General features: G+C 54.0%; 1 protein-coding gene across 1 annotated transcript in view; it reads left to right on the plus strand.

Annotated features, from left to right (window-relative positions):
- The window catches only part of ATP2C2 (ATPase secretory pathway Ca2+ transporting 2), a 73,131-nt gene extending 47,064 nt beyond the window's left edge, over positions 1-26,067 (plus strand). The window contains exons 8-27 of the mRNA XM_007939207.1: positions 817-966; positions 1,051-1,119; positions 2,409-2,484; positions 6,429-6,495; positions 8,593-8,717; positions 8,858-8,955; positions 10,566-10,667; positions 11,466-11,555; positions 14,786-14,887; positions 16,488-16,644; positions 18,151-18,321; positions 19,092-19,189; positions 19,271-19,321; positions 20,335-20,501; positions 21,933-22,001; positions 22,103-22,219; positions 23,014-23,161; positions 24,793-24,891; positions 24,985-25,126; positions 25,949-26,067. Coding sequence (XP_007937398.1) covers positions 817-966; positions 1,051-1,119; positions 2,409-2,484; positions 6,429-6,495; positions 8,593-8,717; positions 8,858-8,955; positions 10,566-10,667; positions 11,466-11,555; positions 14,786-14,887; positions 16,488-16,644; positions 18,151-18,321; positions 19,092-19,189; positions 19,271-19,321; positions 20,335-20,501; positions 21,933-22,001; positions 22,103-22,219; positions 23,014-23,161; positions 24,793-24,891; positions 24,985-25,126; positions 25,949-26,067 — 2,217 coding nt within the window. The remainder of the gene's footprint in view (positions 1-816; positions 967-1,050; positions 1,120-2,408; positions 2,485-6,428; positions 6,496-8,592; positions 8,718-8,857; positions 8,956-10,565; positions 10,668-11,465; positions 11,556-14,785; positions 14,888-16,487; positions 16,645-18,150; positions 18,322-19,091; positions 19,190-19,270; positions 19,322-20,334; positions 20,502-21,932; positions 22,002-22,102; positions 22,220-23,013; positions 23,162-24,792; positions 24,892-24,984; positions 25,127-25,948) is intronic.
- The last annotated feature ends 594 nt before the right edge of the window (positions 26,068-26,661 follow it).

The raw sequence follows: 26,661 nt of genomic DNA on the forward strand, positions 1-26,661 counted from the left end.
AATCAGCAAGCCAGGATGCGTTTCTCTCTGACATACTGAGAGTCTGAAAGTGGGTTGTTTATAACCAATATGGCAGCCCCACCATAGAAGGGAGTGTCACCTCTTGTGTGGCACCTACTGGACCTGTGGTCAAGAGGCAACTTAGGCAATTTTGCAAGGTGGTTATGAGTGCAGGTCTGGAAGCAGAGCCTTGGTTCAAATCCCCACTCTGCCACTACTTAGCAGTGGAATGTTGAACAAATCTTTATGCCTCAGTTTCCTTATTTGTAACATTGAAAAAATGATAACATCATCCATGTAGGGTGTGAGGGTTAAGAGAGAAGCCTGGTGAGGTACTTAGCACAGGGTCTGGCACGTAGTAGGTGTTCTATAAACATCAGTACCTCCCTTCTTGCTTGGATCAAGTGGTCAACACTAACCTGAGTCAATGGTGTTCAGGCCATGAGGATTATGTGGGGGTCTCTAGGGTTGGCAGGGCATGGCATGTTAGAAGGAGAGGAAGGAGTTTTGAGAGCTGTATTGTAAATTCATTATTGCTTTAATATTAAAATTATACTAAAACTCCATTCAACGAAAGTGTGAGATTGTTATGTTTTTCAAAGTGGACCACACATTCAAAGTGGTTCAGAAAAGTGTTTCCAGTTGTTGGCAGTGTCTGGCCATGATTCCAATAGTCTTTCCTTGATTCTGATGTGTTCCTTGTTTGATGTCCACTGACAAATGACATTAAGGCACTTAATACCATTTTGAGCTTTTAAAGCCACCAATTCACAGGGTGAGAGGGAAGATTCCATTCTCTTTTCCTCTTGCCCCCAGGTGACAGACCTCCTGGTGGACGAGTCCAGTTTTACCGGAGAGGCTGAGCCGTGCAGTAAGACGGACAGCGCCCTGCCGGGCGGGGGTGACCTCAGCATGCTGAGCAACATAGCCTTCATGGGCACGCTGGTACAGTACGGGAAAGGCCAGGTGAGCCCAGCGCCGAGGGCCCCTGCCCTCCTCTCCAGCACGCCTCCAGTCCTCTGACCTCACACTCCTCTCTCCTGAACACAGGGCGTCGTGATTGGAACGGGGGAGAGGTCTCAGTTTGGAGAAGTCTTCAAGATGATGCAGGCTGAAGAGGTAAGGGCCTGGGGAGGCTCATGTTTCCTGTAACCTGGGCTCTGAGATTTCTCAGGCCAGCAGTACCAGCCCTGCCCACCTCGTAGGAGTGAGGACGATGTGGTTAATATGAGTGCGTTTTGTGTTTTAAACAAACTTTCCTCTTAGGGAAGTTTTAGGTTTACAGAAAAACTGCAGAAAGTTCAGAGTTCCCATATACCGCCCCTTCTGCACACTGTTTAACCCGTGATTATTATCTCATGTTTCTGTGGTCCATTTATTACGACTGATGGGCCAATCTCTATTATTATTAAAGTCTGTAGTTTACATTAAGAAGCCCTGGTGGCACAGTGGTTAAGCAGTCGGCTGTTAACCGAAAGGTTGGTGATTCAACCCTCTCAGCCACTCTGCAGGAGAAAGATGAGGCCGTCTGCTCCCATAAAGATGTAAGGACTTGGGAATCCTATTGGGCAGTTCTGCTCTGTCCTATAGGGCCACTGTGAGTCAGATTCGGCTTGATGGCACCCGTCAACAGCACACCACGGTCCCGGGGAGTGTTGAGGTGGTTGTTGAAAGGTTCCAGGTTTGACGGGTGTCTAAGAGCCGTAGTCTCGGGGCTTCACCGTTCTCTACCAGACCAGTAAGTCTGGTCTTTGTTAGGATTTTGAATTTTGTTCTGCACTTTTCTCCCACTCTGTCCAGGGCCTTCTGTTGGGCTCCTGATCAGAGCAGTCGGTAGTGGTAGCTGGCACCATCTCGTTCTGCTCTCAGGCTAGCAGGGGCTCTAGCTTGTGAGCTCCATTCGTCCATCAGACTAATTGTTTCCCTCAGTCTTTGATTGTCTTCACTCCTCCTTGCTCTGGCTGAAGAGACACCAATAGCTGTTTCTTAGATGGTCGCTCACAAGCTTTTAAGACCCCAGTCGCTACTCACCACAGCGGGATGCAGAACACTGACTTGACGGACTGTGTTATGTCAGTTGACCTAGATGCCCCCTGAGCCCCGTGGGTTTTGACAAACGTGTAATGGCACATGTCCATCTGTTGTCCATTCTTGCGTCGTGTTTCACTGTTTGTCTGTCCACCCTCCCTGTGAGTACACTTTTTACAGTTTAGTTGACAGTGTGTTAGGGTGTTTGCCATGATCTAGCCTACAGACGGTAGAGGCTGGTGAGTTCCCACGTGTGTGCCCCTATGTAACCATTGCCCAGAACAACACAGGATGATACGGATGCGTTTTGAAGAAAGCCCCTGGAGGCTCGGCTGCTGCTGGGGTCTCGTGTCACAGACTGGCCGTTGTTGCCCTTTCAGACGCCTAAAACGCCCTTGCAGAAAAGCATGGACAAGCTGGGGAGGCAGCTCACGCTCTTCTCGTTTATCATCATCGGTGAGTGAGGCCTGTCTGTGCTGGGCTCTGGGCTGCAGGGGTGCCCTGGGGCCGCCAGGGCTGTTTCTCAGGTACTTGCCGCTCACCTGGGGGAGGGTCGCAGTTGAGTGCGTAGACTGTCAGACAGCAACGAAGTGGCTTAGTCAGACCAGGTGAACTGCTGAGCAACAGCCCCTGCATTTGAATGGCCTAAATATTGAAATGGTATGTTGGTTCATTGGTAGAATTGGTGCCTCCCATGCGGGAGACCTGGGTTCCAGTCCCAGCCAGAGCAGCTCCTGGGCAGCCCTGCCCAGCTCTCAGTGGAGGCTCGTGCGTGGCTGGGACACGGGACAGGTTTCAGAGGCGCTTCCAGACTAAAACCAGGAAGGAAGGCCTGGAGGCCTGCTTCTGAAAATCGGCCAGTGAGAACTCTGGATCCCAACGGCCTGATCTTGTTGTGCACGGAGTCGCCATGAATCGAGGCCGATCCGTCAGCAACAAGACACAGGCTGCGCATGGCCTTGAGCCGTGTGGCCTCTGTCACCACGCCAGACAGCGTCTCATAGGTCTCAGCCCCAGACTCCATCCCCGTGAGGCTGCCTGGTCCCTTCACTGGCTCCTTGCTACTGTTCCAGCTCTGGCCTTAGTGCCCTGTGCCTTTCATTCCCGCCTTCAGGATCCGCCATTTCCTGACCAGAGTACATTCTCGGTTATGACTAGAGTTGAGTGAGTTGGTGAAAGAACCAGCCAGCAAGCCACTGCCCATAGCACAGACAGGGATGTAGGCCATCGGGGGGTCCGGCTGAAAGTGAAGAAGCAGGGACTTGTTGGGAGAAGCACAGACCCTCCTTACAGCACTTGGCTGTGTGTCCTCTGATATGCCAGACCCCGTGCCCAGTTGTAGGGCCACCATGATGGGTGGAACTGTTTATGCCCTTTGAAGGCCCCCAGTGCAGTGGGAAGGACCCCTGAGCAAATAGGAAATGCTTAGGCAGCTGCTGGTCTTCGGTGGGAGGGTTGAGGAGTTCCCAGGAGGACGTGGTACTAAACTCTGGCTCTGCTCTGGCGCATGGAGGTCTCTGGCGAGAGATTGCGCTGTAGTAGCAAGTGCTGCCCTTCCTGCCTCAGCACCCCAAGGACAGCCAGCGGGTAGATGTGCTTCTGGGCAGACGGTCGAAGAAGACACTATGTGTATTTTTTAACTTTTTATTGTGATGTGAGTGAATGTTTACAGAGAAAATGGGGTTTCCATTTAACAATTCATACACATAGTGTTTCATGACATTGACCACCACTCCCACGATGTAACAGCTCTCTTCCCGCTTCCTCCCTGTGTTTCCTGCTCCCATTCATCCTTGTTTCCTGTCCCTTCCTGCCCTCTGAGCTTCCTTCCCAGGCAGATGTGGCCCTTTGGATCTCAGCTGGTAGATGGTTGTAGGGAGTGAGCACCTCCTTGGTGTTACTGTTCACCTTATGGGCCTGGCTGTTGTTTGGCTAGAAGTTCAGCCATGGCGGTGGGTTCAGTTCCAAGCTTGAAGGATGTCTAAGACCCATTGTCTTGGGTTCAACCAGTCTGCCGGACCAGTAAGCCTGGTCTTTTTTTTTTGTGATTTGGAGTTTTGTCCCACATTTTTTCTCCCACTTTTCAGGACCTTCTAATGTGATCCCTTTCAGAGAGGTCGGTAGTGATAGCTGGGCACCATCTAGTTCTTCTTGTCTCAGGGTGGTGGAGGTGGAGGGCCATGTGGTCCATTAGTCCTTTGGACTAATGGTTTCCACGTGTCTTTGATTTTCTTTACTTTGCATCAGACAGGGAGAGACAAATGGTTGCCCCTTAGATGGCCGCTTGCGAGTGTTTAAGCCTCCAGCCACTACTCACCAAAGCAGGAGGTGGAACTTTGTCTCTGTGCACTACGTTATGCCATTTGACCTTAACGTTCCCCGAGACTGTGATCCTGCGCCCCCCTGCCCAGAGACTGATTCCCTCAAGGTACTTGGTGGTGAGCAAGTCTTCTTGACTTTGCCCCTGTCAGCTCTACTGTATGTATGGACATTTTTACACACATACAAGTACGTGTGTAGAAATATCCTCAGCCAAACCTATATGGTCGCGGGTATAGTCTCAAAGAAGATAGTGTTCACAGGCCTTGCAGCAGATGAAATTTAAAAAAAAAAAACCTGGAGACAACTCACGGGGTGGGAGTGCATAGAGGGACGTACACAGGGAAGAGGTAACTGTCGGGAGCTAGTGGGAGGGGAGCTGTTGCATTGTGGGAGATTGCAGTCAGTGTCATGAGACAAAGTGTATGAACTGGTGAATGGAAGATGAATTTGCCCTGTAAACCCAAAACACAATACATTTTTAAAAGCTCTGAATCTGAGGTCCTGGCGCTGCCATCATTGGCCGTGGTTTCTCAAGTTAAATTTGTTGTTGTTGTTGTTTGCCGTCGAGTCGGCCCCGACTCATAGCGACCCCTCCTTGGGTTTCCGAGGCAGTATCACTACGGAAGTAGGATTGCCCAACCTTCCTTCCGAGGAGTGGCTGGTGGGCTTGAACCGCCAGCCCTCTGGTGAGCAGTCAAGTGCCTTAGGCACTATGCTACCAGAGCTCCTTTAGAGCCTCATGAAACTAGCACGTGTGTGCCATGGTGCTTGACGCCGCAGCTCTGCCTGTTTTTTGGTTAACAGTCAAAGAGCTGCTCTAGCAGGGTGGGGGGTTTTGAAACTGGATGTCACGGTGCAGGTGGTTTGAATGTATGCCGAGGTGCCTCGGAAGACAGGTCTGGCAGCCTACTTCTGACAAATGAGCTCTTGGAAGCCCTGTCGAGGTGCTCTAACACACACAAGGGCACTGGGAGTTGGAGCCAATTCAGCGGTACCCGCTCTGAGTTTCCTAGGGCGCTGTCACAACACGGGGGGGGGGGGGCGCTCACAAGAAGAAGTGTCCGGTCTCAGTTCTGGAGAACGGGGGTCAAAGCCAGTGTCGGCAGGGCCATGTTCTCTCCAAAGGTTCCAGGGAATGGCCCTTTCTTGTCTCTCTCACCTGCTGGGGTCCCAGGTGTTCTCGGCTTGTGTCTGTGTGAGTCTGTCCTCAGACGGCCATTGGCCTGTCTCTCTGTCTCTCCTTCATTGTAATTGGATTAGGGCCCACCTTCCCCAGGGCAGTACACACGATTAACACGCTTGAATGCTGTCCGACAATGTGCCATTGAAAACCCCGTGCAACACAGTTCCACCCTGACACACATGGGGTATGAGTCAGAGCTGACCCAACGGCACTTGGTTCTGATTGGTAAACTGTGAGACAGAAGCTTGAGGAAGGCACCGGCATCGTTCCCTTTTCACAGAAGAGGAGACCAAGGCCATGCCTGCCAGCTCCGGAGCCTGCCCCCATTCTCAGAGCTTCTTGTGGACTTTCATGTATCCCAGCTAGGCTCAGACCCCTCCCTCTGCCTCGTGGGTACATCTGAGGGGAGAGGGTGGGCTTCCTTCTTATTCAAGAGATTTTGGGAAAAGTGTACTTGCTGGCTAGTACGCATCTGTAAGGGCTCAGTGAAGGAGAAAGTAGGTGAGAGAACATATCAACATGAACACTGCAGGGTAAGATAATTTAAGGAACAGCGGCCCACCTGCCCATCCCCAGAGCAGGCGCCAGCCGCCACGTCAGCCACCCCACGGGGGAGCCCGGGATGCACATGGACACTCTCTGGAAAGACACGTAGACATTCACACACAGCCCCAAATAATCCAGGTCCCAGTGTCTTCCCAGCACTTGAACTTAGTCCTTTCCTGTAAGAATACAACCATGCTTTTGGTGCGTATGAAAGCGTCTTCCTTACGACAGACAGAGAAAGTACTAAGGTCACGGAATCGTCCCCTGCGTTGTGTCCCGGTGACTCGGGGAAGGCAGACGCGTGCTTGCTCGCTGGTGAGTGTGCCCGCCGTCCTCCGTCTGCCTGCAGGTCTGATCATGTTTGTGGGCTGGCTGCAGGGGAAGCCGCTGCTCAGCATGTTCACCATCGGTGTCAGGTGAGGCAGGGGGTCCAGGGGCCGAGGACAGAGACGCCACGGTCTGTCACACCCCCCCATTTCTGACTTCTTGCCTTCACCTTCCTTTTTCACCGGGCTCCCCTCCACCACCCCGTCCCTGCACCCCCTCCCCACCCACGGTAAACGCACCATTGCGAGCTCTCCGCTCTGGACTCTCAAAGGCGAGGGTTTTCCGTCCTCCAGCTTCGGGCCACGAGGATGTGCTGAACCAGAAGGTAGAGATGGCAGCACAGCCGGGGAGAGCTTCCCAAATAAGGCCCCTGAGAGTCGGCCTTTCCGTGCCTTCGTCCCTCACCCTTATGTGTCAGGTGACATCCCAGCTGATCCAAGGTCCTAGCTGCCGGGCCCCTTCCAGCGTTATTAGTTGGTGGGTTAACTTGTTTGTGATGATGGAAGTGCCCAAGTATCTGCAAAAACGCCCTTCCACCCATGTAGGGAAAGGCCTAGAATAACCCACTGCAAATGGTGGCTTAGCTTGTCCTGCCGGCCCGTGCCACAAAACCGAGGGCGCCTAACTGACGTCACCATGGAAACTGGGCACAAGGCCTTGGCCAGATTCATAATGTTGGTCCATATAACGTGTCCCTGAATAGTCTCTGGCCTTGGGGTGAGAGGTCACCATTCAGGTCCCATCTCTCTGTGATCCTAAGAGTCTCTGTTCTTTCTCACACTTCCGTTGCTGGGAAATCAAACTGCTGCTTTTACGAGCTGCAAATGGGAGAGCCTTGTGCCACTGACTGACTCGGTTTTTTTTTTTTTGTTTGTTTTGTTTTTGTTTTTAACAACAAAACCTGCAATTGTCTTGAATGTCACTCAACCCATAGTGTGAGGGATAGTGTCAGAAAGGGTGACACGCACTTGATTGATTTTGGAAATTCTTTCTCACTGGCTGTTCTGTGCCAAGTCCCCCATGTCAGGACCTGCAACACTTTGCGAATGGGCCCATTGGAGCCCCTCACTGGGGTGGGGAGATGGTGACACTCAGGGTACAGTGCCCAGCAAAGCCCCCTCTTGTTCACCTCCACTCTGTCCCCTGTGGGCTGGAGGTCAGTAGAAAGTCATAAACCTGTTGGTCCCAGTGTCCTGGAGCCTTGGCCAAAATGGACACAGGAGACCCTCTCTGCATCCTGTTGTCTGCCTGACACGAGCAGCCCACAGAGTGGGCCACCCCATGTGCCTCTGTCCCCATCCAAATTCCCAAGAGAGACTCTCATTGGCTCACCTTGAGTCATATGCCCTCCTCTCATCCAATCAACCATGGCTATGAAGGGGTGCATGGTGCAGAAACAGTTGGAGGGCTCATAAAGAGAACAGACACCCTTAAGCACACATACTGTAATGGCGAAGACCTTGGCCTCCCTCAACTCTGATTTCCTCAACTGGCTTCCTCACAGGAACTCTGTAGGCCACTGAACCTCTTGCTAGCAAGTCAGTTCCAACCCATAGTGACCCTATAGGACAGGGTGGTTTCCTCGGCTAGGACAGAGTAGACCTGCCCCGTAGGGTTTCCAAGGCTGTGATCACTGCAGGAGCAGACTGCCACGTCTTCCTCCTGTGGAGTGGCTGGGGGTTCAAACCACCAACCTTTTGGTTAGTGGCCAAGCCCTTAATTACTGTGCCACCAGGGCTCCTTCCTTAGGTCTGTAGACCAATAAGTAAAACTCGAGGGGCCCAGGGAGCATCCTCAGAACTGAAAATTCCACTGCCCACGGATTTCCTGATTCTGGAAATTCCCTTCCCGAGAACCAAAGCCTTTTCTCTCCTAAAATGAGAATAATTTAAACGCAGAACTCCTGAGGGGAACCGACTGATAGAGTAATTAACACTACAGTGTGGGGGACTAATGTAAGAGAGCCCTTCCCAAGAGCAGGTGTTTGCAAGAGGAGAGCTCAGAGCTGTGGGTGCTGACAGAGGAGACGAGAGCATGACGGGATTGGGAATGGAGGCTAGAAGGGGTGGGAGTCCCAGAAACCCCAAAGACGACTTTTATCAGCACACAATGTTGCCCCTCCCACTTGAGATTCACCTGGTCTTCACGTGTGTGTGCCAAAAGTGACCGGTCTGACCTCCCCCCAGCCTGGCTGTGGCTGCCATCCCAGAGGGCCTGCCCATTGTCGTCATGGTCACGCTGGTCCTGGGAGTGCTGCGCATGGCGAAGAAGCGGGTCATCGTGAAGAAGCTGCCGATTGTGGAAACACTAGGTGAGGGGCTCGCACACGGCTGGGCCTGAGCAGACAGACATCTGGATGTTGTGTAGCCCAGCCTGGGTGTTTCATAAGCCCAAGATGGCGGTGACAACTTCTTTGTCCATAAACTCTGATATGGGGTTTGATGGTCCCAGGTTGCTGCAACATCATCTGTTCTGACAAGACGGGGACTCTGACAGCCAATGAGATGACGGTGACCCAGCTGGTGACGTCCGACGGGCTCCATGCTGAGGTGAGTCCCAAAAGAATTCATGAGGTTTAAGACTGAGGTTTGCCATGCCAGGCACTCTCTTTCCCCGGGCTGAACCTATTCAGCCCAGTTCAGTCGTGGCCCAGGGAGCGACAGTGGAAGAAACCTGAAGTTTTCAAATTTGGGTGAACTGGAGTGATAATCAGAATGGGATTACGGGTCACCACCCCACTGGGAACCACGTGGGGCAGTGTGTGTGTTGCATATCAACCAATTTCTTGCCTGTGGAGTGGGAAACGCAGTGCCCTGCCCAAAGATGGCGGCTGACGGTGCCATTTTGAATGTGTGTCACTCTCCACAGTGCTGCCAATCATCTGATTCCCATGTTCAGGCTCCTGAAAGGGCTCACTTCACCTCTTCTGAGTCTCCTGTCCAGGGCTTTGACCCATGGTTTTTGTTTTTCTTTTTCCATTGCAGTTATCATTCCTGTTCTCCTAAATTTTAAAATTCTGGGTCTCTTCTGGTTTTGCTTCATCAGCCATGACTGTAGCACTTTGAAAACTTGATTTCCTAGACCAGGCATGTGGAAACTTCCAGAAACCAAGGAAGAAGTAAATTTGAGTGATTGTAGCCCGTAGTGGCTACTTGCATATGCACTTGAATATAATTGACTTAAAATGGGATCTTTTATTTTTTCATTTTTTGAACACCATCAAGTTAATATAGCACATTACACAATGTAAAAGATAGAAAACAATTCCCCATCAGCTCCCGTGATAAAGTTACTAAGATCAGTCCTTCTGGGTTTTCCCATCACATTTCTGTGATTTTGGCCCAGCTATAAGCTCCCTGACTGTGAGGTTTTGTATTTTGCTTTCCCCTACATAACACACACACACATACACACACATACAGCTTTCTAGATCAAGGCTTGGGCAATTATTGTCTGTGGGTCACAGCCTATTTTGGAAAATAAAGTTTTATTGGAACATAGCCATACCCGTTTAATTATGTGTTGTCGGTTTTTGCACTGTAATGGCAGATTTGAGCAGTTTTAATGAGACTTAGAGACTCCAAATTCTAAAACATTTGCTGTCTGGCTCTATAACAAAGCGACCTGGTGGTGCTGTGGTTAAGTGCTCAGCTGATAATCAAAAGATCTGAGGTTTTAACCCACTAGCCGCTCCATGGGAGAAAGATGAAGCAGTCAGCTTCTATAAAGATGACAGCCTTGGAAGCCCTCTGGGGCAGTTCCACTCTGTCCCCCTGGGGCGCTGTGAGTCAGCATTGACTTGAGGGCAGTGGGTTGGGTTGGGTTGGGTTGGGTTGGGCTCTACGGTTAAGTGTGCTGAGCCCATAAGCACTCTTCTATGCTATTACTTGGTTTTCTTAGCCATAGTTATTGGCTGCAGAATGTTCCCTGGAGCAGACATTGCAATTCACTAAAGCGTGGTGGTATCGTTAGCCCACACAGTGCTGAAATTAGTAAATAATCCTGTTCCCTCGTCATTACTCAAACCTGGGTCTGTGTTTCGGATTTCACCCTTGGGACTGATCCCCAGGAGACAGATTTTGGGTCAACAGGGGGAGCCTGCTTTTGACAGCAACACTGCCACTGGTGACAGCCAGCCTTCTATCTTTCTCCCCTACAGGTCAGTGGGGTTGGGTACAACGGCAAGGGGAGTGTATGTCTCTTACCGTCTAAGGAAGAGCTGAAGGAATTTTCCAACGTCTCAGTGGGAAAGTTAGTGGAGGTGAGTGTCAAAAGGACCCTGGTGGTGACATGCATTTAAGACGGGGCTTATGGTGATTCTCTGAAAAGAGAAACAGTGATTGTACCGACTCATTCCTGGTGACGACTAGGCCGCCCCAGCGTTAGGGATGCAGAGTTCCAGGGCTGGAAAAATTCCCCAAAGAGGTAAGAGAAGAGCTAGAACGCTTTCCACTGTCGCTCCTGTTAACTGCTCGAGTGCACGTCTGCAGCTGCTGTGCCAATTCATCTCACCGAGGGTCTCCCTCGCCCTCCGTGGGCCCCTCCTTCACCAAGAACAATGTCCTCCTCCAGTGAATGACCCCTTCTGAAGTGTAAGCTGAGAGTCAGACCACGTTCTTGGTTGACCCATAAGCTTTCCAGGGGCTAATGTTCAGACACATCCCCAGGCCTCTCTTCTGAGCCTTGGGCTGGAAGCTCTGCTGAAACCCGTCCCCCAGGGGTGACTCTGCTGGGATTTGAAATTCCAGTGGCATGGCTTCAGCATCCCAGGCCACCACAGGAGGACAGATGGGGGGTGGATCCTTCAGAAGCAAGTCACGGAAGTCTAGCCAACCCTCAAGGACAGCGAGGCTCCACCTTTTGAGGGGACACTGTCAGACACCTTGGGGGTATATTCTACACCTATCAAATAGTCACTGTGTATTTCCTGTGTTTATCTGGAAGAGTGAGTATCATCCCTTAGTCCCATCCCCCAAAGTGGACCAAGCCTTCAACGACTCACTGGTGGCCATGCCTGCTCAAGTCCTTCCTAGAGACACTAGGCCCTTCTCTCCCACAGGCAGGCTGTGTGGCCAACAACGCTGTCATCAGGAAGAACGCAGTGATAGGACAGCCCACAGAGGGGGCCCTGATCGCCCTGGCCATGAAGGTAGGGTCTCTGGTGGTCCGTGCTGGATGTCCTCTCTCTGAGCTGGGTCGGTAGCAGAACCCAAGCTCCATCTGAGTGAAATGGGAGGGATGGCAGCGACCCCCCGTGGTCAGGGGTGCCGACAGGTGCAGGTGGGAACTGTAAGACACTGTGTCATGTGGCACATGGTATCCATCCATCTCTCTTTAGTGATGTTGATTTCTTTTTATTGTGAAAACATATGACAAAACATTTACTGCTGCAACAGTTCCTTTATATCCAACCCAGTGACCCTGATGCCATTCTTCAAGTGGTGTACCCATAGTCCCCCTCCCCCTCTAAATCCTTCCTCCATTGTGAAGAAACTAGTACGTCCCAAACGAAACATCCCGTCCCCTCCCTCCCACCCTGGTGACCACCGATGAGCTCTGGCTTCTCTATCTGCTTCCTTTTTGTAAGTGAGGTCATCCGTGTCCATTTGCCACTGACTGGTTCTACTCGGCATGATGCATCTGGGGTTCACTTGTGTTGCGACATGCATCAGGCCTTCATGTCACTTCATGGCTGAGTAGCAGTCCCGTGTGGATGGACCACGTATTGTCTTTCCATCACCTGTTGCTAAACATTTCCATTGTTTTTGCCTTGGGGCTGTTGTGGAAAGTGCCGCAGTGAACCCTGGTCACAGGTTTCTGTGTGTGTTCCCACCTTCCCTTCTGGGTGTCTGCCTTGGATCGGGAGGCTGGCTCATGTAGTAGTTCTGTGTTCGACTTTTCGAGGACCCTCCAGGCTGTTCCCCACAGTCTGTACCATTTCACATCCTCACCAGCAGTGGACAAGCATTCTGGTTTCTCCACAACCTCGCTAGCAGTGTTTCCCAGTTTTGTGTTGTGTTTTTGATCACTGCCCTCCTCCTGGAGGTGAGGTAGTGTCTCATTGTGGTTCACATGCTTGTGGGCTACTCAAGTGTCCTCTTTGGTGAAATATCAAGCCCTTTAGTAGTTTTTTGATTGGGTTATCTTTTTATTGTTAAGTTGTGGAAGTTTTTTTTGTTTGTTTGTTTGTTTGTTTTTAATAATTTTGGCAAGTAGACCCTCTGCCCACCCCTTCAAATATTCCTTAGAGCCCCAGGCTTCCAGGCTTATGTCTGGTGTCACACTGGCTGTGTCCATGTGTCCACCCATCCCTCTCTTCACCTCCACTTCCTGCCCACATCATGAGGCCTGGCACAGAGGGACATTCCAAAGCCTCTGCGGGCAGGAGGTGGAGTGGGGAGACTGAGTGTCCTTTTGCTAATCCCTGTGAAGGCAATGGGCTGCTTCACCCCCACACAGTTGTTGTTGTTGTTATATGCCGTCGAGTCGGCCCGACTCATAGCGACCCCTCCTTGGGTTTCCGAGGCAGTATCACTACGGAAGTAGGATTGCCCAACCTTCCCACACAGTAGCAGGAAGAAGTTACCATGCCTTGCTCTCTTCCTTCCTCTCACTCCGCAGAACGTCATGATGGTGAGTGGGACTTAGACACTTGCTTTCAAGTTGGTTCCGACTCCTAGAGACCCACGTGTGTCAGAGCAGAACTGTGCTCAGAGTTGTCAGTGGCTGACTTTGGAAACTGTCACCAGGCCTTGTCTTCTGAGGTACCTCAGTCAGGTCTTGAACTCCCAGACTTACCGTTAGCAGCCAGGCACGTTAACCAGCTTACACCACCCAGAGACTCCAAGTGAGGCTTAGACTCCCTTGAAATAGTGCTCAGCCCTATTGTAAACCCCCACCGTCCAGCAGGAAGCCATGGCTCAGCTAGGACTGAAACCCTGGTGACAAGTGCCCACCTGCTCCTGCCACTGGGCTGGGCAGGAGCAGAGGTTCTAGAACCATCTCTCCTTTGTGTTATGATTTCCTTCTTTCACAGTCCTAAGCACATCCCAACAACTATTCTGGGGGCCTAGCCTCAAATGTCAGTGTGCACCCTGTAGGACAAAGGAGCCCTGGTGGCACCGTGGTTCAGGTGTTGAGCTGCTGACCAAAAGAGCAGTTCAAGCCCATAGGCACTCTGGGAGGAGCAGGAGGGAGTTTGCTTCCATAAAGATTCATAGTCTTGGGAATCCTATGGGGCAGTTCTACTCTGTCCTGTAGGGCTGCCGTGAGTCAGAACCAACTCGTTGGCAGTGGGTTTGGTGATTTGGGTGTAGGAGAGCAAAGAGCACCTGGCACGTATTAAGCACTTACTGTGTGCAGGTGCCATGCTGGGTGCTTTGTGTACACCATGTCATTCATCATCTCATGACCTGGAGAGGTTAGGACACTAGTGTTTGATCCATTTTTCCATTACTGTCCCTTCGGGAAGCCTGGTTAACCTGTTTTCCCCTAGCCACCCCCCATGAAAGTTTAGGAACACAGATACACTGTCCATCTGTTTAGGTCCTCTGTGTGTGTGTGCGTGCATGCACTTTACACGTATAGTACATGTACAGTAAGATTTTGTACTTTGTAAGAAGCCATTTTTGCCTCCTTGGGAGTGATGGGGGTGCAGGGGTTGGGACTAGTTTACAGTTGGGGCAACTGAGACTCAGAGCTGTCATGTAACTGGCCCGAAATCTGTCAAGGAACAAGTCAATGGCAGAGCTGGCCTGGGAGCCCAGGCTGCTGGCCTGTTACAGCCACCTCACTGGCCCAGGGGAGGTAGGAGTCCTTTTTGGGAAGTGGCTACGGCTCCAGTCAAGAGGAACCCCTCATTTTCTGGTTGGGTTGTTTATCTTTTTCTTGTTAGGTTGTAGGAGGTTGGTTGGTTGGTTGTTTGAAGTAATCTGGTTGAGTGCGAACAGTTCGGCACTCGACAGCTAACCTAAAGGTTGGCGGTCTGAGCCTAGGCAGACACCTCAGAAGAAAGGGCTGGTGATCTCTTCTGAAAATGCAGCCACTGTCAGCCCTGTGGAGTGCGCTTCTGCTCTGAGACATACGGGGTCACCATGACTCAGAGTCGCCTGGACAGCAGCTCAGTGGTCAGGTCTAGACCAGGTCTCCACAGACCTTCACCGGCAGGTGGTGAGAGTTTCAGGTAGAGCTGTAGCAGAAGCCAGCAGGTTCCGCCCCAGGACGAGACGAAACCAGTGGCCTGGCCTCGTGGGACATGTGAAAGCATGTGGCCTGGGGGTGCTCGGGTTGCCCTGGGCCCTGAGAGGGTGTGAGTGACAGAGCCTTCACGCCGACTGAGCCTCCGAGCGCCTCACCAGACACCTTGCCCGCTGTTCCTAGATGGGCTTAGGGGACGCCAAAGAGTCCTACGTGAGGAAACAGGAGATGCCATTCAGCTCGGAACAGAAGTGGATGGCGGTGAGATGCAGCCCGAAGAACGAGGTGGGTGTGCAGCGCGCCTGCCCCTTCCCAGCCCACGAGCGTCAAGCAGAACGCAGCCGGCAGAGGCTGGCAGGTCCCTGGGCCACTTCCGTTGTGGTTGCCATGTGCCGTGGAGTCGGTTCTGACTCACAGCCCGTGGGACAGAGGAACAGCCAGGGCTCTCTCCTGTGAGCCCCTGGGGAGACGTGGACCACCCACCATCCATCCAGTCAGCAGCCGAGTGTCTAACCATTTCACCACTGGGCTCCTTTGGACTGTTTTTCTTTCTTTGTGCTTTCAGTCTGTCTTCACATTTGTATAATGCTTTGCTTTTCTTTCTTTTTCTCTTTCATTGTGGTCTGGGTGAAATTTATGGAGCACAGTGGTTTTCTGTTCAACAGCTTTCACACACTTTGCATCATGTTATTGGTTGCAATCCCCGCAGTTAACAGCCGTTCCTCCCTGGTTCCCCATTTCCATCTGTCCTTCTTTCCTGCCCCCTCCTGCCTTCTGAGCTTTGTTTTGGGGCACACGCTGCCCTTTTGATCCCATATGGTTGGTTGGTCTAAGGAGTGCATACCTCCCTGGTGTTACTAGGGGTGAGTTCACCTCCAGGTTTGGAGGCTGACTAAGGGCCACAGGCTCAAGGGCTCCCCAGTACCTGTCAGACCAGTGAGTCTGGTCTTTGTTGATGTTAAATTTGTCCTGCATTTCCTTTCTCCCTCTGTCCAGGACTTTCTCTTGTGGTCCTGATCAGAGTGGATTTGGGCTATTTCTCTGAGTCCAAACAGGAAATAGTGTTTATAAACAGCTAAAACGTTAAATGACCTGCGTAATATACTCAGCATTTTGTTCAGACAGCGGTTCTCAGAGTAGGGGTCCTGCTGCATTGGCATCACCAGGGCATTTGCTAGAAATGCCGTTTCAGGCCCCCAGCCCCCCACTGCATTGGATGGCCTAGGGGTGGAGCATGAGCATTCCCTCCCCCCCACACACACACACTGCATTGGATGGTCTGGGGTGGAGCCTGGCACCCCCCCACACACACACACACTGCATCAGATGGCCTGGGGTGGACCCTGGCACGTCCCTCACACACACACACACACACACACACACACAGTGCATTGGATGGTCTAGGGGTGGAGCCTGGCACGTCCCACCCCACACACACACACACTGCATCAGATGGCCTGGGGTGGAGCCTGGCACGTCCCTCCCACACACACACACACACACACAGTGCATTGGATGGTCTAGGGGTGGAGCCTGGCACATCCCCCACACACACACACACACACACAGTGCATTGGATGATCTAGGAATGGAGCCTGGCGCCCCCCACACACATACACATACACACACTGCACACACACACGCTGCATCGAATGGTCTGGGGTGGAGCCTGGCGAGCTGAGTTAGCTGGAGTTTTGAGGCTGGTTCTAGCGTGGGACCCTCCCGCCAGAGTAGAAACAAGTGACTACTCCCGAGCAGCCGCAGTCCCATGGTGAGTACTGCCGGTGACCTGAACCCGTCTTCCGGCCCTGTGCCGAGTGAAGGGCCGCCTGCACGCACGGGAGCACCTGGGACAAGGGGTCTTCTTCCTCTGCTCTTTTTCCAGGGGCAGGAGGACGTGTACTTCATGAAGGGGGCCTTCGAGGAGGTGATCCACCACTGCACCACGTACAACCACGGGGGCATTCCCCTGCCCCTGACGCCCCAGCAGCAGGCGCTCTGCAAGCAAGAGGAGAGGAGGCTGGCCTCACTCGGCCTGCGGGGTCAGTGGCCGGGGCTAGAGCTGCCGCTCTAACTGCCTGTCACACCGATGCTCTGTGTGTGCCGATGAAGGGTCCTTGATCAGTGAGGTGATCGATCGCGAGGGCAGTTGGGCTGCATGTGGAGGGTCAGAAGCAAGCTTGGAACTGAGTTGCCGGTCAGGTGCTGCTGAGTCAACTCCAGCTCAGGTGTCTGAGTCGGACTGAACCCACAGGGTTTCCGATGGCTGACTCGTCAGAAGTAGCCGGCCAGGCCTCTGTTCCGAGGCGCTCTGGTGGACTTAAACCCCCCACCTTCCGGTTAGCAGCTGTTCACCTTTGACGCCACCCAGAGACTCCCAGAAGTGAATAGTTAGGTGATCCTCACTGGAGGACTAAGAGCCCCACCCAGCCGCTGAATGGGAACCGCTAACCCATGTGTGTCTTACGTGTGTGAAGAGGGGACGCTCCTGCCCGCAGTGAGCTGTCCAGAGGGTGAACGTGGTACCCTGAAAATGCTGCTTCTCCCCCCATGTCGCTCGTTGCCTCATCAGGAAAACCAAGGGCTCTTTTCAGCCTAGGAAGGCGTGTCATCGCTCGGCTGTTTTCAGTGTTCTGCACCAGCACCGATGCCTGTCTGACAGGCTGAGTGTGAAAGCCCACGTCCCCTGTGTGGCCACGTCACGCCCCTCGTCTGCCCTCAGAGAAGCTGTGCAGAACACCCAGCACCCTTGAGTACCCTCCAGGAGAGTGACAGGCAGGGGGCTTCACATGGGTTTGGATACTTGTCCCCAGCAGGGAGCAGACAGGGTTGATTGCTGGGTGCCTGCAGGGGGAGGTGGGTGCCGCCGCTACTTGCTGGGGCACAGCCACGTCAAGGTGGCGTTTCTTCATGAGGGCCAAGCCGTCCTCACCTCTTCTGAGTGAGAAGTGTTTCACACGTCTCAGGCTTCCCCCCAGGCAGTTTGTGCAGGGCTGGGTCTACAGGGAGAGCCCAGTGGTGAAGCACTCAGCTGCTACCAGAAGGTCGGCAGTTCAGACCCACCCAATAGCTCTGTGGGAGAGAGACCTGGCCGTGGGCTCCTGTAAAGGTTTACAGCCTGCAGAACGCCATGGGACAGTTCACTTTTGTCCTGTAGGGTTGCTAGGAGTTGCGATTGACTCAGTGGCCCCCAGCAACAACAGGAAGTCCACAGTAAGCCCCTGGGTAAACGTACCTCAGTCTCCTCACCTGCTGAAAGCAGACATGACAGCAGTTTCCTCGTGGGGTTGCTGTGAGGAGCCAACGGGCCACTGGACAAGGGGGCTGGGGGGATCTGGGATGCCTTTAGCTACTGCTGCTGTCATTACTGACAGCAAGGTAAAGTGGCTACACCTTGTGGTCACCTAACATTGATGCCAAGTCACTTTAGGGTGGAGAGATTGCTAGGTAAAACCCCCACATCACTCTGGGACCTGCTGGTTGGCTGGCCAGCCAGCTGAGGTCCCCCATGCCCCCGTGAACCTCTGTGCGTCTCGGTCTCTCCTCAGTGCTGGCTCTGGCGTCGGGGCCCGAGCTGGGGCAGCTGATGTTTCTGGGCCTTGTCGGAATCATTGACCCACCGAGGGCTGGCGTGAAGGAGGCGGTCCAGGTCCTCTCCGAATCAGGCGTGTCCGTGAAAATGATCACGGGAGATGCCCTGGAGACAGCCCTGGCAATAGGTAACTGGGGATGGGGGTGAGGAAGGACCCAGCCCGACGCCTCACAGCCTGGTGCTACCGCTGGCTGACCCTGGCGCACCTGGCCAGGAAGGTGCACACTGGGTTTCTTCGTGCTTAGAAGCTGTTGAGATTTCTAGACCAGTGCCCCTCTCTCTAAGGAGTTCCTGGTCTCCACTGTGCAGGCAGGTTTCCCCAAATGGGAGAAGAGACCATGTCTTTGAAGACCTACTATGTGTCGGGCTTTGTTTAATCTTCACAGGCAGTACCTTTTCCAATACACAGTTCCAAGCTGGCTTATACCACTAGCTGTGTGCCCTTGGCAATTGACTGAACCACTCTGACCCTCAGCCTCTTCATCCCCAGAGAGCTGGCAACCCCCCTCCTGTGACCATCATGGTCAAGAAGGCTCTTGCACCCTGGTTTCTGCCCACTCTGTCTGAGGCAGCCTGGCATTGTAAAAAGATTGGATTCTAGGATCAGCCTCCAGGCTGTGTGTGACCATTCTCTAGCTGTGTGACCTCAGGGAGACCACACCCCTCTTGGCTTCCTCATCTTTAAGGTGGGGATGGTAGGCCTTTGTGGCAGGAGCTGAGGTCACGCAGGTGAAGGTGTGGCACACGGGCACAACAGCAGCGACCATCTTGGTTTTCTGCACGGTCTTCTCAGTGGCCATCGAGGGACTGATGTCAGGAATACGGAGGGAGGGACTGGGGTGGGGAGGGGACAGTCTCAGGCCTTGGAGCATGCCCTTAGGACTGGTTCTCTCCAAGGAAGAAATATTGGCCTGTGCAACGGGCAGCTGAGGTCCATGTCTGGGGCAGAGGTGGACAGCATGGAGGAGGGCGAGCTGGCTGAGCACGCCAGGAAGGTAGCGCCTCTGGGGCCTGGGGCGCTGGGGGGAGGTGTCAGCCACGCAGTCACTGAGGCTCTGCTGCTGCTTTGTCCCCAGGTCTCCGTATTCTTCAGGACCAGCCCAAAGCACAAACTCAAACTCATCAAGGTATGTGTGCAGAGCAGGGCTGGTTCTCCTCCTGTCACAAGGCCCCAACTTCAGGGGCCTGGCAGACGGAAGCGCATCACTCCCCCGGCTCACAGTCCAGGGTGCCCGAGGCCTGAGCTGGCTGGGCTCTCCCCGCTCAGAACCTGGCCGCCTCATTGGAGCCAAGGCAGTGGTTCTGGCTCTGGAGGCGCTTTGCACAGCTGGTGGGAGGGGTAGGGAGCACATCACACACTCACATACCATTGGCTGTGCTTCGTCAGGTGGCCCTGTCCAGCCGCAGGGGATGCTGGGAAGTGTCAGATCTACTGGGTGGCTCTGTGCCCCGCATACTAAGGAGCTGGAACTGGGTCGTGAAAAGTCAAATCAGACAGGGTGCTCCTTATTGTTAACTCACCTAACTTAACTCTGCCTTAGTTTCCTCGGCTGTAAAGTGGGGATGATCCTAATGCTGTCAGCTAGCCCCCAACGTTGGTGAGAGAGTGAACGAAGTCATGGTTGAGGCCACGGCCCTGTGCCTGGCCCACAGCAGGTGTCTGATGGAGAGAGGTGGTTTTCTGATAGTACATCTAAGAGATGGGATGTTTAGAACCAAGGACCCCAGCCCCTATCTTCATCTTCCTGGCCCTGTGTTTGTTATCACTTGTTGGTAGTTGTGGGGTTTTTTGTTTTACTTTTCTAGAACAGATTTCAAGTTACCCTACAAAGAAAACGGATTTATAGGCCATCTCAGGGGACAAGTCATTGATGGTCACTAACTGTGACATTCATAGAGCCTTTACTACAGGCTAGGCATGTCACACTCAGTGTCTTAATCCAGGCCCACAGCTGCCCCCCTTTTTCAGATGGGGAAACTGAGGTTGAGAAATTCAAGCATTTCCCTGAGTTGCCCAGCTGGCCAGCCCTGGGACCTGCGGGGGGGGGGGGTTGCTGTAGGTGACATGGTATGAGGGCAGTGCCGTGGGAGGAAGGAAGTTGCCCAGAAGGTGGCCTCCAGTTGCTGCTTCTGTCCAAAGGCCTTGCAGGAGTCGGAGGCAATCGTGGCCATGACGGGAGATGGGGTGAATGACGCGGTTGCCCTGAAGTCGGCAGACATCGGGATTGCCATGGGGCAGATGGGGACAGACGTCAGCAAGGAGGCCGCCAACATGATCCTGGTGGACGATGACTTCTCCGCCATCATGTAAGTTGCCCTGTGTGTGCGTGGGTGCATGCACCACCAAGGACGAAAGGCCGGGGGTAGCCGCCCCTCCTGGGTCAGCTGCCTGAGACGTGGAACAAGCCACGCAGGTGGTCCCTGCCAGAAGCGCCCAGAGGACCCTGAGGAGGGACAGCTTTGCCCTGTCACCGGGGTCAGTGTCCCGTAGCCTGAACACCAACACTCCCCTTAAACAGAGTCAGGGGGCCAGTGAACCTCAGAGTTCTTCACCACAGCAACCCCTAGGGGTGGGGGCGGGGGCGGGGGCGGTCCACACCAGAGCAGACAAGCATACCTGCCCCAGGGAAGCCTGGATTGTGGGTGCAGTAAGAGCCTTGCATGTTGCAACATTACTCATCGAAGGACCCAGAACCATGGTACGTGAATGGGGTGAATGATGGGTTGCCAGAGCAGAGCCCATCCCGTAACGTTAAGTGTGGGTCTAGGGTTTGGGGTCTTGCATGCATCTTGTGTTGAGGATGGCCCCCAATCACTAACACAGGTGTGGTCTCCAGGTTCTCAGACAGAAGCAGTTTTTTGGTGTGCATTTTTTACTTTTCTGTGTTCTTAGCGAGTTGACCTTTCCTCTTGTTTCAATTCTGATTTTAAAGCACATGGTGGTAAAGAGTGGGGGTGGATTTTTGAAGGTGACGTTGAAACTCTGAACATACTAAAGTTTGGGGTGTCCATCCACTCTGTAAGAGGAGGCCTTCCCTTACCAGTGGATTGATCACTGGGGTCCTTTCCCCACAATGGAGTCCATCCTGGCTTAGCTGGGGGGAAAAGCCTGCTCTCACCTTGGCCACTAGTCACCTTCTAGTTCCTCTGTGGCTTTTCTGTTAAAAAAAAAAGGGGAGTCAGATGCTTTCTACTGTTATGTGCCATTGAGTCAGACCTGACTCAAAGCGACCCCTCCTTGGGTTGCCAAGGCAGTATCTCTACAGAAGTAGATTGCCCAACCTTCCTTCCCAGGAGTGGTTAGTGGGTTTGAACAGCCAGCCTTCTGGTTAGCGGTCAAGTGCCTTAGGTACTATGCCATTCTACTGTTAACTTAAAATCCAGTTTTTTAGGGCTTTCACAAACAGCCTTCTGAAAAACAAGTTGATGGTTCTCAATGTCCCCGGCCCTTCCCCCCGAGAACCTCACTGTCTGGTCTACCGGGGTTGCTGGGTTCATGGATGCCGGGAGGGAGGTGCCAGCACCAGGGGCTCCCAGTGGGAGGGAGGAGTCTAACTGGAAGTATGGAGGGTGAGCCTGATGTGGCTTGGGGCCCAGTCCCTACTGAGGGGGACGGCTGCAACATCTTGTACTGAGGAGGTGTGTCCACAAGAAGGCCTATGAGGGAGAAGTACAAGGGCCCCAAGCATAATGTGTCTGAGCTGGTGCCCACAGCATAAAGACTCCCCTCCCTTCCAGCGACGCCGTGGAGGAAGGCAAGGGGATTTTTTATAACATCAAAAACTTCGTCCGCTTCCAGCTGAGCACGTAAGTAGAGGTCAGCCCGTGTCGGGGTGCCACGTGCCTGCCCCCCCCCCCCGGGCTACAGGCCGTGCTCACAGCCGGCGGGGCCGCGCCCATGTCTGCAGGAGCATCTCCGCGCTGAGCCTCATCACGCTGTCCACTGTGCTCAACCTGCCCAACCCCCTGAACGCCATGCAGATCCTGTGGATCAACATCCTCATGGACGGGCCGCCCGCGCAGAGGTGAGGCTGCCCTTGGCTGCACCCCTGCCCAGCAGGGCGCCACATGGTGTCCCCACAGAGGGCAGTGTGACAGAGCTTGGGGGGGTGGGAGATGGGACTCTGCCTGCTCCAGGGTAGCGGGAGGCTCAGTCTCACCCTTCATCCAGGCCCCCACCTCCACTCAGCCCTCCCTGATCACTCTCCTCCCTGGCCCTGGGACTCCACTCATAACCAGCCCCCTACCCCGAATGTGCTCACAGAAGCAGGACATTTGTTTTGATGCCCACTGTCTCCCCAGCTCCCCGACTTTGCTTGGCTCATAGTAAGTGCTCAGTAATTACTGGTTAAGTGAACGAGAAGGGGATTCTGGGAGAGCCAGAGGGCAGCAGAGCAGGGCAGGTGGGAGAGTGGGTGCGGCCATGTCAGACGGGGCTGCTTTACCGCTGCTGTCACACTCTCTCCCCACCGTCACGGCCAAGGGCACAAGATTCCTCTGGGCCTTCAAAGCCCAGTGTGGGCATCACTTCTCCTCTGACCTCCCCAGGGGCAGGGACACCAGGAGCTGACCACTGCTGGTTCGAGTGGGCCCCGACCACCAGTGCCCCCGGGCTAGCCCTCAGCTGATGTGTTGAACTGTGGTCAGCGTGGTGGTGCCTTGCAGTGACTGGGCAGGGGGGCACTCAGCCCGGTCCCCCCACAGATGCTGACTCAAGGGCAGGGGGGTGAGGGCATCTGTCATTCTGTCTACTCAGTGCACACCCCGTGGAACTACCTTTTTCAATGGTTTATTCCAAAGTGTCCTGTGCTCCACACAGCCTGGGGATGGAGCCCGTAGACAAGGACACCCTGAGGCAGCCACCGAGGAGCATCAGGGACACCATCCTGGGCCGAGCCCTCATCCTGAAGATCCTGCTGTCTGCCAGCGTCATCATCAGCGGCACCCTCTTCGTCTTCTGGAAGGAGGTAACCACGTTCCCCGCAGGTGCCCAGCCTCACCCTCCAGGGCCACGGGGCTGCGAGGACAGACGTGAGCCTGGACACGAGGATGTGGGTCCCCTTGGAGAGTGGCAGGGGCTGGGGGGGGGGCCGTGAGTGACAGAGATCCGACCCCACCTGAAGGCAGAACCCATCCCGAGGGCACCCCTTTCAGGTGATGGGCTCCAGTGCGTTAGATGACTGGTGGAACAGCCCTCAGCTCCAGCACTCTACAGGGCAGAGTAGGACTGCGCTGTGGGGGTCCAAGGCTGTAGTGTTTATGGAAGCAGACCACCTCAGTCTTCTCTCGTATAGTGGCCCCAGGGATTCCTCTCGCTTCTGAGAGCGCCCAAGCTGGTCCTCCAAGGGCCTAGTTTTCCTTGGAGCTCGCTGTCTTCCTTTAGGATGGGAAATTCAGCGGGATCAGCCCAGGATTGGCACTGCTGGCTTGTAGGAGTACATTGCCTGGCCTTTCCTCCCATTCCGTCTTACTCATTGTGTGGGTGTCTCCTCCCAGGCAGATCCCCCGGCCCAAGAGCCAGTCTGCTCCTATAAAGACTGTTGTTAAGTGCCGTTGAGTCGTTTCCGACTCATAGCGACCCCATGCACAGCAGAACGAAACACTGCCCGATCCCGCGCCAGCCCCACAATCCCTGCTATACTTGAGCCCATCATCGCAGCCACCATGTCAATCCATCTCGTTGAAGGCCTCCCCCTCTTTCGTCGACCCTCCACCCTACCAAGCATGACATCCTTCTCCACGGAATGGTCCCTTCTGACAACATGACCAAAATAGGTGAGATGAAGTCTGGCCATTGTTGCTTCCAAGGAACATTCTGGCTTCACTTCCTCCAGGACAGATCTGTTAGTTCTTTTAGCAGTCCACGGTACTTTCAGCATTCTCCGCCAGCACCACAACTCAAAAGCATCAACTCTTCTTCGGTCCTCCCTATTCGTTGTCCAGCTCTCACATGCATACCAGGCAATTGGAAATATCATGGCTTGTGTCAGGCGCACCTTAGTCCTCAAGGAGATATCCTTAGTTAAAGACTGTTAGGTCCCCTCATTGCAACCCCCTGTGCAACAGAGCAAAACCCTGCCTGGTCCTGTGTCAGCCTCACAACCCTTGCTACCTGAGCCCATCATGGTAGCTACTGTGTCCATCCATCTCATTAAGGGCCTTCCCCCTTTTCTCTGACCCTCCACTTTCCCAAGCATATCATTTTCCAGGGAGTGATCTCCTGCAAAGATCAGAGCCTCAAAAAATAGCAACTCCACGTAATGGAGTAGGACCTTGCCTAAGAGTCAGAACAGAGTACACGGTACCCAGTACCACCTTAGCTCCTGGAGGAAGCGCCATCTCCTCACTGATCGCTGCTGTCCAGGTGGGGCAGCTGGGATGCTGAGGAGGGGTTACCAGCAGGAGGAGCGGCTGCTAACCTCGGCTGTGACACCCAGGAGCCCCTGAGGGCCAGGGCTTCTTGGTCAGTCTCCACCTGGAAAGTCCCCCCCTGTGCAGGCCTGCCTCCAGAATATTCTGCTCTGTCCCCAGGCTGGTGAATAACGGATTGTTCCACAGGGAATTTTAACTCCATCTTGGGCCTGTGTGCCTGTTTCAGACCCCTGCAGACAAGGCCAGCACACCACGCACCACGACCATGACCTTCACGTGCTTTGTGCTCTTTGACCTCTTCAACGCCCTGACTAGCCGCTCCCAGGTGAGATTCCCCGCAGGGCAGCACCTGGAGTGGGGGGCAGCGGGAGCAGTGCCAGGGTGTGCCCATGCCACTGCCTGCCCTCTCCTCCCCCAGACCAAGCTCATCTGTGAGATCGGCCTGTGCAGGAACCGCGTGTTTCTCTACTCGGTGCTCGGCTCTGTCCTGGGGCAGCTGGCCGTCATCTATGTGCCTCCCCTGCAGAGGGTCTTCCAGACGGAGAACCTGGGCGTGCTCGGTGAGCGGGGGTAGAAGCACACCGCCCAGGCTGCCTGCCTAGGAACAGCAGAGCTTTCTAAGCGCTGGGGGCCCGTGAAGGGACAGGCTGCTCCCACCTGGCTAGACAGGGCCGAGGTAGGGAGGGTCCCAGCTCAGCCTGTGATATGCACATGGCTCTACCCCCCGGGGTGATGGATGGTGGGAGGTCAGTGCCTACTCACCTGAAGCCCAGGAGTTGGCCTGTGGAGTGTTTACTGAATCACAGGCAGTTGGCTGCCCCTCCGCTGTGAGGCCCTGAGTCCTCCTGCGGGAAGCTGCCTAGCTGGGTAGGTCCCCCGTCTCCCTCCCTCATGAGGACAACAATGATCCATCCAAAGGCCACAGAGATGAACACTTTGATCTCAGCAAGGCAGGGGAACGCCTCTCTCTCCCCCATAATCTCAGGGGGCTCCTGGAGTGCTCTGTATCATCAGAGGAGAGACTCCCAAAGGGGACAAAAGGCTGCTGCCTTGCAGGGGGGACAAAGTCAGGTCCCCTGGCTCTTGGAAACTAAGGAATCACTGTCCCCAAGGGGTGTGCAAGGGTAGGGGAGTTAGGGCAACCAGGCAGACTGGAAGCTGAGGGGCGGGTCCAGGTGTCTGCACTGCCCCGTGCTGAGCTTTGCCTGGAAAGACGGACAGTGTTTCTGGAGCAGGTGCCAACATGCTCTGGCTCCCAGGGGAGCCCCCAGCCACTCTGCCTTTTGATGAATGAGGTGGTCCTGGCAGGGTGTCCTGGGAGGCCCTGTGCGGGCAAGGCTGCGGGTCCAGCCCGGGGTCTGATTCTGCTCACTCTTTGACAGACTTGCTGTTTCTCACGGGACTGGCCTCGTCTGTCTTCGTGCTGTCGGAGCTCCTGAAGCTGTGGGAGCGGGCCAGCTGCCAAGCCCGCGAGGCCCAGCTCTCCCAGGAAGAGGTCTAACAGGCCCACCGGTCTGTGTTTATGTGACTGTGACCTGTTCCCCCGCTCCCTCTTCAGAAGGGCGTTTTATGAAATGTAGCAGTAGGTCACTCACTTGATTCTTGGGAGATCTTCAGGGCTCACAGGGTGGCTGCTCCCAGGGCGTGGACACTCGGAGAGGAGCCTGTTCAGAACAACCCTCTATTTATTAAATCAGTGATTTTTATTAATCACATCCCTGTTATTTGGAACATGGCTTGACACCACCGGCTCCTTGGTAGAGGTAACCAGGACGAGCAGGGCTGGCTGAGGGTGTGGTTAACCCCCAGACAGGCCCCACCTCCTTCCCCTAAAATGGATGTTTTGGGAACTTACATAACTACAAAAGGAGTCTACTACGTGCACTGAGGGATTCAGCCAGGCTTGCTCCTTTGCAAGTGGCCAGGGTGGGAAACTTAGCCATTTTAAGAAACCCACAGCCTGTGTTTACATTAAAAAGATACAACTATATGCTGCCTATATATACATAAAACTGCAAACAAAGAGAAGTACTAAAAGCAGAGGGTGGGAAGAAACCTAGCATGCCAACACTCATCAAAAGAGAGCCGAGTATCA

Source organism: Orycteropus afer, unplaced genomic scaffold (assembly GCF_000298275.1).
Source record: "Orycteropus afer afer isolate SDZICR_OR568_19922 unplaced genomic scaffold, OryAfe1.0 scaffold00057, whole genome shotgun sequence".
In the NCBI taxonomy this organism is placed as follows: Eukaryota; Metazoa; Chordata; class Mammalia; order Tubulidentata; family Orycteropodidae; genus Orycteropus; species Orycteropus afer.